Here is a 14,759-nt window from a genome sequence, read left to right on the forward strand (position 1 = left end):
AAAACAGCGCAGCGCGAATTTTTCCTCTTAATCTGACCGAAACAGGCAAAGCAATAACAGCATCGCATCGTCCGAATTTTTGAAAGGTTGCATCATCGTATCAGCCACGCATTCGCAAACCTAAAGCCTTTTTAAGAGCAAGGCAGAATCGTCAGCATCATCGGCATTTTCAGCCCGGCATTGTCGAGAAGCCAACAGTAAGCGCGGCACGGCGGTGTGTGACGATAGAGTGTCGACAACAACACTACTGATCAAGTTTTCTCGGCCGATGGCAGCAGCGGTTAAGCGTTTGGTATTCCTGCAGACATCGATTCATAATGTTTTAAACAATCATAAACTCCCAGTTGAACCGCTCAAGAGGAAATTTACATCTAACATTGTGAATGGATCTTTTCAGAACCACTAATATACTTAGTAAAGAGTTTTGACGTAGGACTTACGTCTTTCTTTACTATACTGGGTGTCATTTAGATTTTTGGAAATCGAGAGCGTTACGCTGGAAGGGAAGATTTTGAACGTTACTAGCGCCTTTATCTTTCGATGGATTTTTAAGACTTATATATCAATCGACTCGGACACTCTCCAGCAATTTGCGTATTTCATTGAAACTTAAGATTATTAACGATAAGCTATTGAAAATTTCAATTCTTGTCAAATCCAGTAAAAATTTCATATGTAACCAATCCCGTGCATTCCTAACACGGACATCAGAATGCGGTATGTTACGGGCCTTCGGGTCTATCGGAAGATTTTCTTTGTGTATAAAAGAAGCAGTGTTTGCCGTGTGCGAGTCATTACAATTTGTGGCAGCAGCGCGTACTGACGTGCTTTTTGCTCGCGCATTTTATCGTTCGTCGTTTCGTTCGTCATTCGTTCGTTCGCTGTGTTTACCTACATAGCGCATCATGCAGTCACCAGCGGTAGAACTGCCGGTGGGTCTGCGAATATGCATGAAAGAAGTGGGCGCATTTTTTTTTGTCATTCTGTGCTTGATGATGGTCGGATGCAGTGGGGTCGGTTGAGATGGATGCAATCGCCCATCGTATCGCTCGGAGCTCACGGCTAGAGGCCGATGATGGCTGCTGCCAGTGGTGGTTGATGAAGAAGTATAAAATTAGAGAGATTTGGTCTGCTCATCCAGGTGATTGGTTTCATAGTCCACATGATCCCGGGATGGGTACGAGTCATGTCATATTTGTTAAGTTGTGCTTGGTACTAAACGACACGTACATTAAAACATGGTTATACTATAACAGTTCTGATTCCCCAGCAAACAAAATCAACTACACTGATGAAAATAAAAATTTGATTTAAATAATTACTTTCATTTGTTTGCAGAAGGCATTCGCAATTAAAGATGCACAATCAGCAATAGTGTTAATATCCATTTTAGCTTAGACAATTTCGCTGTATTATTTGTAAATGTTTTAAAAAAGTTCACAAAAAAATATTTCCAATAGAATATTTAAATAAACTTTATCTTATTCTTTGTTTTGCATTTTCTGAGAAATTGTATTTATAAACTTGACGTAGACTTAATAAACTTGACGTAGAGTTTGGAATCAAAACATTGAATATTTTTTCGTTGACGTATTAGCAGTACCTCCTCTATTTTAGTAGGGTTACTGCTCCTTGATTGTTTCTTATTGTTGGGAATTTTTTCAGCAGTAAGCACGCATGTTACCAAAAAGAAGCAACGAAATTGGTGCTGTATTTCTTTGTTTGGAAAACGGGACAGTTCCCCTAAAATAGCACATTTTGCACAGGTCTGAAAATTTTATAAATAGATTTTTGAAACTTCAAATATTATCATTAATAAAAAAATATATAAATGACCTTCATTTGCTTGAGTAAATAAGGGCTTAATAGTTAGAAACAAAGCAATTCTAAGTATGTATTTAATTATTAGTTTTATTTCCAGAGGTTTTGAATAAACAAATTGCTAATAATTCTACAAAGCATGGAAGTAGTCGTTTCCAATATCAATACCTATAATCATACTCCATAGATGCAAAAGTAAGAAGTTAAATGTAAATACGTTACGTTTATACAAGTCCTACGTCTACTCGCGGTTATGTTGAAAACATTACCCATTGCTTGTTTTTTCAATAAATCAAGTAGGGGGAATGACGGCTTTGGCAGGTTTTGTTCTATTATTGGCAGGGTTTTTTATGACTGACAATGCTCAAATTTGGCCTACACATTCTTGGCATCTCAAAGAATATTGTGGCCAAATTTCATAAAATTTGGTCGACAAAAACCCCGCTGACAATAATAGAACAAAACCTGCCAAAGCCGTCTTTCCCCCTAGTTTGGTTCTAAGTGTCACGTAATTTATGAACGTTCCCAAAGTGTTTTATATTTTTCCGGTAAACTCTCCAAGATTTCATTGGAACATTTTCGGAAAATTCTTCGGAATTCCTTCGGGAAATTCTTCAGAAGTATTTCGTCTGCTACTTCTTCGTAATTTGCCCGGCAAATGCTCTGGAGTTTCCTCGAGAAATTGTTTAAAAGGTCCTTAGCTAATTTTTCGGAATTTTCTCGGATTTTTTTTCTGAATGTCATTCAAAAGCTCCTCTTCTTCTGAATTTTCTCGGCAAAATCATTGAGAACTCCTTCAGTAATTATTCGGGATTATCTCTGGAACTTTTTTCGGATTTATTCGGCAAATTCCTCAAACAAATATAGGACTTTGATTGGCAAATTCTTCGAAATTTTCTGAGAAAATTCTTCACGATTCACTAGGCAAACTGCTTGTTAGTCCTTCGGGAAATTCTTCGGAAATTTCTCAGGCAATCTTTTGGAAGTACCTCGATAAATTCTTTTCTTACTTCGTCGAGATTTTCTCGGCATATTCTTCGGATTTTCTATGAAAATTCTACGAAATTTCATCGGGAAAATCGTTGGGATTTCCTCGAAAAATACTTCGAAAGACTGACACAGTTAACATGAAACAATCCGTGAACCGTGGACGACAGTGCCAAATCACAGTAATTGATTTCACATACAAAAACTTACTCTTTCATATATTTGAAGTAGTTGTAAAGCGATTTCTCCGAAATTGCGCTTTTGCACAGTTCTAACTCTGTGGCTGGGAAGTAGTGAATGTAGTTGACGCACATTTCATCACTGATCGAAAACCCACCGAGGGTGGCCGTCTCGTAGCCCCTGGTATCGTAGTAGCAGGTCGTCATCAGAGCATCACCCTAAAAGTATGCAATAAAACAATTATCACAATAAATACCTCTAGTCTAAATAGACGTCGCCACCTACCGGCAAAACTTTCGGGCGATACCTCAGCTGTCGTATCTCCTGATAGTGATGCGAATAGAAATCATCCCGATTTACCTCCGGCAGCTCAACCCCTTTGCGGAAGTGCCTCGTCAGAACTCGAACCCCCCTCAGGTGGGTATGCAATTGGGATCCAAAAATGTGAATACCACCAGACGGCAGGGCCACCTTCGTACACTCAGCTATGCAATATCCGGTCAACGGGAACGCCACCTGCCCCGGCGGAATGGCCATCTTGTCTGTGTATTCCAAACCCAACTCCATTATCGCCGCGTCGTACTTCCGCAATTTGGAGACAACATTGATGCGCATTCCTGAACTGTCTACGATTCCCTTTTTCATATCAGGATTGTTGAAGTGCACCTCCAATCTAATGTACGGATTGAATCCTTCGCCACCAATCGGTAGACCTGTTTCGTGAGGATAAGTAAACGGCCCGGCGCCCATTGCCCACAGCGCCATCACTTTATTGCAGATCTTGGCTTCCGCCGGCATTTGCGCACAATTACCCTCGTACAGTGGTATTTTTACTCCAGGATCCACCACGCACTGAAAAACCTCCATATGGTGAACCACGTGTTCATGGCTTATGACCGGCTCGAACTGCACTATGTGATGCTTCTTCTTCGCCAACCAATCGTCCAACCGTTGAACCTTGCACCAATAAGTCGTTTCCTCAGCCGGAATTTTTGCTTTATCGAGTAGAATCTCCACACGCTTGACCACAGACTTCGCCTCCGGAATGGTGATCGCGTCAGCACGCAAAATTTGCACCGGCAGCACACCTTGATCCGCCTTCCCAACGGTCGGCATCACGGTCCAGTTCTTGCCGAAGTTCAGTTCCGTTTTGCCCCGCAGCCAAACCACGTACATGGTTCCGCCGTGAATGCTCACATCCTGCGGATCGCAGCTATCAAACTTACGCCGGAAGGCAACGGAATTCTCGTCGATCCGCATGACTTCGCAGTTCTGCTCGCTATCCACGTAGATCCGGTTGAAATCTCGCGAGGTGTATGTGTCGAGGGCTTGGCTAAACGCACCACCAGCACCCGTTAAAAAGACGCACAGGTCGGTCCGTTTGAGTTCTCCCCGAGGGGAGAATCCTAGGGCGAAAAACTTGTAACGGCCGTGTAGAAACGTGTTCTGTACGTGGAAGAGAACTTCCTTTTTGTACCAATCCATCATCCATGTCAGTTTGAGGTTGTGGTCTAAGCGGAGGGTGTGAATTTGTGTGGCGGATATGTCTGTGGGATATAGAAAATAACGTGAAATGTTATGAATTTCCTGACATATAAGAAACCTAAAACATTTCTATACGATTACTAGCAGACCCGAAGAACTTCGTTTCGCCTGAAATCGATTTATACTCTGATTAGTTATCGAGTTATGAAGAAATTGGTTTATCATTTGTATGGGAGCCCCCCTTTCCAAATGAGGGAGGGGCCTCAAACCATCCTAAGAACCTTCCCTGGCCCGAAGAAGTTTTAATAGTTTCCGACTCTATAAGGTTCAGACAAACAGAAATTCATTTTTATGTATATAGAAGAGAAGATTATGTATATAGATTAATGACTCATACTGCCTATACTTGCATATTATTCCTATCTTTGCTGAGTTTTCTATTCTTACTTGATACTTGATGGGCTACAGCTCTTCGATGAACCTACGCCGAATGGAGTATCCTTCTCCACTGGACTCGATCCTGGGCCAATCGCTTCCAGTCGCCCTGAACATTGAGCGCCCTCAGGTCCTCTTCAACTGCAAAAAGCCATCGTGTACGCGGCCTTCCACGAAGCCTGCGGCCTCTTCCGGGTTCTCTACTAAATATTATCTTCGCTTGACGTTCTTCCGGCATACGAACAACGTGACCAGCCCACCGTAGTCTGCCGTGTTGTAAATAATATCCAGCCCTTTATACACCTGGTACAATTCGTGATTCATGCGACGCCGCCAGATACCGTTCTCCTGTTTACCGCCGAGTATTGTCCGCAGCACCTTACGCTCAAACACTCCGAGAGCTCTCCGATCAGCCTCCTTTAACGTCCATGTCTCATGGCCGTATAAAGCCACCGGAAGAATCAGAGTAGTATACAGCGCGAGTTTTGTTTTCGTTTGCAGACTACGGGACTTAAGCTGGTTACGAAGTCCGTAATAAGCCCTATTTGCAGCTGCAATACGCTTTTTCACCTCGCGGGTAACATCATTATTGCACGTCACTAATGTTCCAAGATACACAAATTCTTCTACCACTTCAAATTTTTCACCATCCAGCACTATTTCGCTACCACCACCACTAATGAACCCACGTTGATTGCCAGCGACCATGTACTTCGTTTTGCTGGTATTGATCGTGAGTCCAATCCTCGCTGTCTCCCTCTTAAAAGGCGTAAAAGCCTTTTCCACGGCACGGCGATCAATTCCGATAATATCGATATCGTCCGCAAATCCCAGGAGCATATGCGATTTTGTGATAATGGTACCGCTTCTTTGCACCAGCTCTCTAATCGCTCCCTCGAGCGCTATATTGAACAGTAGGTTCGAGAGTGCATCACCCTGCTTTAATCCATCTAAGGTAACAAATGACGTCGATATTTCATCCGCAACCCTTACACTTGATTTCGATCCGTCCAACGTTATACGAATCAGCCGTATCAGTTTCGCCGGAAAACCATGTTCAAACATAATTTGCCATAATTCATTTCGTTTCACTGAATCGTACGCCGCCTTGAAATCAATAAACAGATGATGTGTCTGCAAGTTGTACTCCCGGAATTTATCAAGGATTTGTCTCAGGGTAAACATTTGATCCGTCGTTGATCGGCCCTCACGAAAACCTGCTTGGTATTCGCCGACGAAGGACTCTTCAAGCGGTCTCAATCTGTTGAACAGAATACGGGACATAATTTTGTACGCCAAATGAAGGAGGGTTATTCCTCGGTAATTGGCGCACTCCAGTCTGTGCCCTTTCTTAAAGAGAGGGCAAATGAGGCCGTCCAACCAGCTAGCAGGCATTTCCTCGTCTTCCCATATTTTCGACATAATATGGTGCAGTTTTCTATTCACATAGGACAAATATGTAGAGTGTGTCAATATAGAGGGATCACCCTTCTGAACTCAGCGTTCAAAATCCTGTCACGTATCCTGTTGAACAGACTGAGACCGCTTGAGGAGTCCTTCGTCGGCGAATACCAGGCAGGTTTTCGTGAGGGACGATCAAAGACGGATAAGATGTTTAGCCTGCGGATAATCTTTGATAAATTCCGGGAGTACTCACCATCTGTCCATTTATTTCAAAGCAGCGTACGATTCCGATAAGAGAAATAAGCTGAGGCAGATAATGTCCGAACATGGTTTTTCGGCGAAACTGATTAGGCTGATACGTGCAACGCTGGATGTCTCGAAACGAAATCAAGTATTCGGATTGCAGACAAAGTGTCAACCTAGTTTGTGATCTTAGAAGGATTGAAGCAGTTTGATGCACTTTCGAATTTATTGTTCAACATAGCACTCGAAGGCGCTATTAGGAGATCTGGCGTGCAGGGGAACGGCACTATCACCACACGGTCGCATATGCTCCTGAGCTTTGCGGACGCCATCGATCTCATTGGAGTCGTACTCAGAGCAGTAGTGGAGGCTTTTGTCGCACTGAAGATAGAGATGGCAGGTAGAGTTAGAGGTAGACCTAGTGGTGTTAGTGCTGAGGTAGTGCTTAATGGGAATGTGTTTGAAGTTGTTGAATAATTTGTTTATCTTGAAACGCTTGTGACATGTGACATTGGCGTTTCCCGTGAAGTAACCAGCTTAGGTTCCGCAACATGTAGACGGAAGCGAAATTTGTTCTATACATAACTTTGATTCTTCCAGTGGCATTTTATGGACATGAAGCATGGACGTTAAAAGAGGCCGACCGGAGGGAAACTAGAAAATGGTGTGTGGTGTGACGCATGAATCATGAGCTGTATCAAGTATACAAAGAAGAAAATATTGTGAATCGTATAAAATACGGCAGACTTCAGTGGGCTGGTCACTTAGTGCAAATGTCGGAAGAAAGAATAGCAAAAACAATATTCAAAAGATAACCAGATAGGGGCCGGCGACTTCGTGGAAGGCCACGAACACGCTGGCTGCACGCGGTGGAATCGGACATGGGGACCCTCAACGTTCGAGGAAACGTTTTTAGGGTATGATGGGGCAAGATGGGTCGCCTAAGGCGAACCCTGAATGCCTCAAAACAGAAACATTTTAAGAGATGGGCTCCCTTTTAATTCTGCAATTAATATTGTTCTTATTCACAATATTAAATCACACACAGATAGATAGGTTTATTGTCAATGATTTCATTGAATAAAAAAAAAACGGTTTTTAAGCTTCGGATGAAGAAATGGATCTACATATAAAAATGTCTGCAATTTCTTATGAAAATAAGCCGTCCGTGTAATGCTTTCTTAAAGACAAAATTTATACATTTTTAATTAACAAATTATCATCAGTATGCTCAAAAGCAACCTTAAAATGATTAAATCAGCAATGGAAAATATGTTTTGAATACGAACTATGCCCTTCAGTATGTACTGACCCATCTTGCCCCATTTGCAAGTTCATATTAGAATGTCTAATTTTCGATCAAGTTTATTTGTTTCAACGCAGTTAGTACGACATCGCCTACATTACTTATGATACTTACACTATATCTATTACTAAAAATGTTTAAATTTTAGATTGCTCGACTAGATTACACGTTTTATAGAAAGTGTGTTTCGCATAAGAAACAATGTTGAAAAATATTTTACCATGCCATACTCTACGAAAATGAAATTTTATCATCAAATCGAGCGACAATAAAGTAGAACCAAATTATTCGTTCTAGAAAGTCATAATCTCCACATTAAAATGTAGGGGAAACTGGACACACATGATCCCCACTTTTTGTTTAGCATATTTCTCGATGTAACATGCACAGATTTGCACGCTTCTTGATGGACTTGATAAAGAATTTAATTAGCTTTTCAAAAACGTCATTGGAAGCCATTATTTGTTCATGAAAGTAACCAAAAAATCGATTTTGCTGAAAGATAGAAAATTTGGCATTTTCAAAACTTGCGGGAGACTTGATCCCCATATAGGGGGAAATTGATCCCGTTATGAGCTGACCAAAGTTCTTCCAAGTTCTTCCAAGTCCAAGTATAATGAAAAGACGAATTGGTCTAGCCTCAAATCCTAACACTTCTTCATAGTCTGTCGTAATAGCAGTCGTACGAAAATTAAATAATGTTGGTATTAAGTAAGGCAAGTTTTTTGGTTCTCGAATAGAGTAATAGTGACAGATAGAATGTTTGCTATAGCAACAAAATTGGCATAGTGATGATGATTTATCTGCAAACCATTCACTCCATTGAAAGACAGTGGTCATATCACGACAACCATGATGTGCCCAAGAGGATCTCGTTTTGTGATTGATACAATTATGATTCCAAAAATGGTTGATCGATACATAAATATATCTTTGTAATTTTAGAATCCAATTTTTTTTATTAAAACTCTGAAAATTGGCCACACTGCGAATGCCATGGCAAATAGTAAATATCCCTGAGTACCTGTTTTGAGATCAATAACAAACTTGTGATACATCTAGATCGCCAGACTATTTACTACCAATACCACAACCGTAATCATACCAGGATGGTGACTTCATATATCAATATGGTACTATCACGCATCATCATTTTTATAGTGTGTGTTATTATTACACAAATGCGATTTCTCTTAAACAACTGACTAAAAGTTGTTGAATGTGCCTATTATTGAAAAATTATTTAAGAAGATTTACAAATAAATGGTGATTGTAAGCAAACAAAAGGAAAGAATTTAGTACCAGATAGAACAATACTGATTTTAAGCCCTGTGATTTGTTGAGTATTTTTAAAGCCTAATTTATACACTTTTTCATAGAAAATTATGTTAAAATGCATTTAATAAAACTAATAAAAAATAAGGATGTTCAACTACATTTTCTTCTGGTTAATGAAATAAGGCTGTTGAGAAATTCAAATTGCGCGTGTATCGTCTGATTGACAAAATTAAATAGAAATAAATTTGTTTATACTTTTTAACTAGAAAAGAATTTTAACAGATCGATTAGTTACATACAATACAATAATATGCAACGGTATACAGCAAACGCCTTAATATATGCAATTTCGGGATCAAGTGTGTCCAAACTGTGGGGGATCAAGTGTGTCCATGTTGAGTATTTATCTTGTTTTGTTTTTTCTATTCAATGGAAAATAAGCAATAGTTAATTGAATGAATTTATTCAATTCTACAATGATAAAACTTTGTTCAGTAAAAGTTTGGTACGTTTTGGTTGGACATATCCAAAGTTATTAAACTTTTATCTCTTGAAGAAAAAAAGGATTGAGAATGCTCAAATAATAAAACCTCTCTAAAACCCATATACATAAAGTAACTAATATAAAATGTTACTCAGATTCAATAATCTATCTAACGGATCCGTTTGCACATATCACTGGTATAAAAATGTGATTAGTTTTCGAGAAAACAGGGGGGGATCATGTGTCCCCGGGGATCATGTGTGTCCAGTTTCCCCTATACGATGCTCGAAAACGGCCCTGACCCATCTAGCCCCGCCTAAACCTATTGTTGTTTTAAATTTTCAAAATAGTTAGAGGCGTCATAAAATATGGGTTCTTTGGGAAAGTTGACCTTAAATAAGTCAAAAAATCGATTGAGCGAATAATTTTTTTTGACGAGAAACGTCAATTGGATTTGGAGTTGCTTGATCTGGATAGAATTTAAATTGGGTTTGGATTTGGATTGGATTTAAATTGGATTTGGATTTGGATTGTATTTGGTCTGGATTGGAATTGGATTGGATTTTGAATGGCTTTGGATTGGATTTGTATTGGATTTGGATTCGATTTGGATTGGATTCGGATTTTTTTTAGATTGGATTTGGATTGGATTTTGATTTAGATTGGATTTGGATTGGAATTGAATTGGATTTGGATTGTATTAGGATTGAATTTGAGTTGGATTTGAATTGGAATTGGATTCGATTTGGATTGGATTTGGATTGGAATTGGATTGGATTTGGATTCGGATTGGGATTGTATTTGGATTGGATTTGGATTGGATTCGGATTGGATTTGGACTTGGATTTAGATTAGAATTTTATTGGATTTGGATTTGGATTGTAATTGGATTGGATTTGGATTGGATTTTGATTAGATTTGAATAGGATAGGATTTGGATTGGATTTGGATAGGATTGGATTTGGATGGATTTGGATTGGATTTGAATTGGATTTGGATTGGATTTGGATTGGATTTGAATTGGATTTGGAATTGCATTGGATTTGGATGGATTTGGATTGGATTTGGATTGGATTTGGATTGGATTTGGATTGGATTTGGATTTGATTTGGATTGGATTTTGATTGGATTTGGACTGGATTTGGATTGGTTTGGTTTGGTTGTATTGGATTGGTTGGAGTGGATTTAGATTTAGATTGGATTTGGACGGGATTTGGATTGGGTTTGGATTGGATTCGGATTGGATAAGTATTGAATTTGAGTTGGGTTTGAATTGGAATTGGATTCGATTTGGATTGGATTTGGACTAGGACTTAGATTGGAATTGGATTGGATTTGGTATGGATTGGATTCGGATTGGATTTGGATTGGATTTTGATTTGGATTGTAATTGGATTGGATTTTGATTAGATTTGAATAGGATAGGATTTGGATTGGATTTGGATAGGATTGGATTGGATTTGGATTCGGATTGGATTTGGAATGGATTTGAATTGGATTTGGATTTGGATTGGATTTGGATGGATTTGGATTGGATTTGGATGGGATTGGGATTGGGATTGGATTTGGATTGGATTTGGATTGGATTTGGATTGGTTTTGGATTGGATTTGGATTGGATTTGGATTGAATTTGGATTGGATTGGGATTGGATTGGATTTGGATTTGGATTTGGATTGGATTTGGATTGGATTGGATTTGGATTGGATTTGGATTGGATTTGGATTGGATTTGGATTGGATTTGGATTGGATTTGGATTGGATTGGATTTGGATTGGATTTGGATTGGATTTGGATTGGATTTGGATTGGATTTAGATTTAGATTGGATTTGAATTGGAATTGGATTCGATTTGGATTGGATTTGGACTTGGATTCAGATTGGAATTGGATTCGATTTGGATTGGATTTGGATTGGATTTGGATTGGATTGGATTTGGGTTGGATTTGGATTGGATTTGGATTTCATTTGGATTGCATTTGGATTGGATTTGGATTGGAATTGGATTTTGGTTGGTTTTGGATTGGATTTGACTTTGGATTGGAATTGGATTTTCTTTGGATTAGTTTTGGATTGGATTTGGATTGGACTAATTGGATTGGATTTTGATTAGATTTGGATTTGAATTGGATTTGGATTCGGATTTGACTTTGGATTGGAATTGGATTTTATTTGGATTAGATTTGGATTGGATTTGGATTGGACTAATTGGATTGGATTTTGATTAGATTTGGATTTGAATTGGATTTGAATTGGATTTGGATTTGGATGGATTTGGATGGATTTGGATTGGATTTGGAATTGATTTGGATTGGATTTGGATTGGATTTGGATTGGATTTGGATTGGATTTGGATTGGATTAGGATTGGATTGGATTTGAATTGGATTTGGAATTCATTGGATTTGGATGGATTTGGATTGGATTTGGATTGGATTTGGATTGGATTTGGATTGGATTTGGATTGGATTTGGATTGGATTTGGATTTGATTTGGATTGGATTTTGATTGGATTTGGACTGGATTTGGATTGGATTTGGATTTGGATTGTAATTGGATTGGATTTGGATTGGATTTAGATTTAGATTGGATTTGGACGGGATTTGGATTGGGTTTGGATTGGATTCGGATTGGATAAGTATTGAATTTGAGTTGGGTTTGAATTGGAATTGGATTCGATTTGGATTGGATTTGGACTAGGACTTAGATTGGAATTGGATTGGATTTGGTATGGATTGGATTCGGATTGGATTTGGATTGGATTTTGATTTGGATTGTAATTGGATTGGATTTTGATTAGATTTGAATAGGATAGGATTTGGATTGGATTTGGATAGGATTGGATTGGATTTGGATTCGGATTGGATTTGGAATGGATTTGAATTGGATTTGGATTTGGATTGGATTTGGATGGATTTGGATTTGGATGGGATTGGGATTGGGATTGGGATTTGATTTGGATTGGATTTGGATTGGATTTGGATTGGTTTTGGATTGGATTTGGATTGGATTTGGATTGGATTTGGATTGGATTGGGATTGGATTGGATTGGATTTGGATTGGATTTGGATTTGGATTTGGATTGGATTTGGATTGGATTGGATTTGGATTGGATTTGGATTGGATTTGGATTGGATTTGGATTGGATTTGGATTAGATTTGGATTGGATTGGTTTGGTTGGTTTGGATTGGTTTGGGTTTAGATTGGTTTGGTTGGGTTGGATTCGATTTGGATTGGATTTGGACTTGGATTCAGATTGGAATTGGATTCGATTTGGATTGGATTTGGATTGGATTTGGATTGGATTTGGATTGGATTTGGATTGGATTTGGATTGGATTGGATTTGGGTTGGATTTGGATTGGATTTGGATTTCATTTGGATTGCATTTGGATTGGATTTGGATTGGAATTGGATTTTGGTTGGTTTTGGATTGGATTTGACTTTGGATTGGAATTGGATTTTCTTTGGATTAGTTTTGGATTGGATTTGGATTGGACTAATTGGATTGGATTTTGATTAGATTTGGATTTGAATTGGATTTGGATTCGGATTTGACTTTGGATTGGAATTGGATTTTATTTGGATTAGATTTGGATTGGATTTGGATTGGACTAATTGGATTGGATTTTGATTAGATTTGGATTTGAATTGGATTTGAATTGGATTTGAATTGGATTTGGATTTGGATGGATTTGGATGGATTTGGATTGGATTTGGATTTGATTTGGATTGGATTTGGATTGGATTTGGATTGGATTAGGATTGGATTGGATTTGAATTGGATTTGGAATTCATTGGATTTGGATTGGATTTGGATTGGATTTGGATTGGATTTGGTTTGGATTTGGATTGGATTTGGATTGGATTTGGATTGGATTTGGATTGGATTTGGATTGGATTTGGATTGGATTTGGATTGGATTTGGATTGGATTTGGATTGGATTTGGATTGGATTTGGATTGGATTTGGATTTGGATTGGATTTTGATTGGATTTGGATTGGATTTGGATTGGATTTGGATTTGGATTGGATTTGGATTGGATTTGGATTGGATTTAGATTAGATTGGATTTGGATTGGAATTGAATTGGATTTGGATGGGATTTGGATTGGGTTTGGATTGGATTCGGATTGGATTTGGACTTGGATTTAGATTAGAATTTTATTGGATTTGGATTGGATTTTGATTAGATTTGAATAGGATAGGATTTGGATTGGATTTGGATATGATTGGATTTGGATGGATTTGGATTGGATTTGAATTGGATTTGGATTGGATTTGGAATTGCATTGGATTTGGATTGGATTTGGATTGGATTTTGATGGGATTGGGATTGGGATTGGATTTGGATTGGATTTGGATTGGATTTGGATTGGATTTGGATTGGATTTGGATTGGATTGGGATTGGATTGGATTTGGATTGGATTTGGATTTGGATTTGGATTTGGATTGGATTTGGATTGGATTTGGATTGGATTTGGATTGGATTTGGATTGGATTTAGATTTAGATTGCATTTGAATTGGAATTGGATTCGATTTGGATTGGATTTGGACTTGGATTCAGATTGGAATAGGATTCGATTTGGATTGGATTTGGATTGGATTTGGATTAGATTTGGATTGGATTGGATTTGGATTGGATTTTGATTGGATTTGGATTAGATTTGGATTGGATTGGATTTGGATTGGATTTGGATTGGATTTGGATTGGAATTGGATTTTGGTTGGATTTGGATTGGATTTGACTTTGGATTGGAATTGGATTTTCTTTGGATTAGATTTGGATTGGATTTGGATTGGACTAATTGGATTGGATTTTGATTAATTTTGGATTTGAATTGGATTTGGATTCGGATTTGACTTTGGATTGGAATTGGAATTTATTTGGATTAGATTTGGATTGGATTTGGATTGGACTAATTGGATTGGATTTTGATTAGATTTGGATTTGAATTGGATTTGAATTGGATTTGGATTTGGATTGGATTTGGATGGATTTGGATGGATTTGGATTGGATTTGGATTGGATTTGGATTTGATTTGGATTGGATTTGGATTGGATTTGGATTGGATTTGGATTGGATTTGAATTGGATTTGGATTGGATTTGGATTTGGATTGGATTTGGATTTAA

The 14,759-nt window shown here is 38.4% G+C and overlaps 1 protein-coding gene across 1 annotated transcript in view; it reads right to left on the minus strand.

Annotated features, from left to right (window-relative positions):
• Positions 1 to 14,759, minus strand: part of LOC134207195 (tyramine beta-hydroxylase) — an 84,275-nt gene that overhangs the window by 25,493 nt on the left and 44,023 nt on the right. The window contains exons 2-3 of the mRNA XM_062682920.1: positions 3,274 to 4,535; positions 3,019 to 3,206 (exon numbers count right to left, since the gene is read on the minus strand). Of these exons, the coding sequence (XP_062538904.1) occupies positions 3,019 to 3,206; positions 3,274 to 4,535 (1,450 nt within the window). The remainder of the gene's footprint in view (positions 1 to 3,018; positions 3,207 to 3,273; positions 4,536 to 14,759) is intronic.

The sequence above is a fragment of the Armigeres subalbatus genome, chromosome 1 (assembly GCF_024139115.2).
Source record: "Armigeres subalbatus isolate Guangzhou_Male chromosome 1, GZ_Asu_2, whole genome shotgun sequence".
Classification (NCBI taxonomy): domain Eukaryota; kingdom Metazoa; phylum Arthropoda; class Insecta; order Diptera; family Culicidae; genus Armigeres; species Armigeres subalbatus.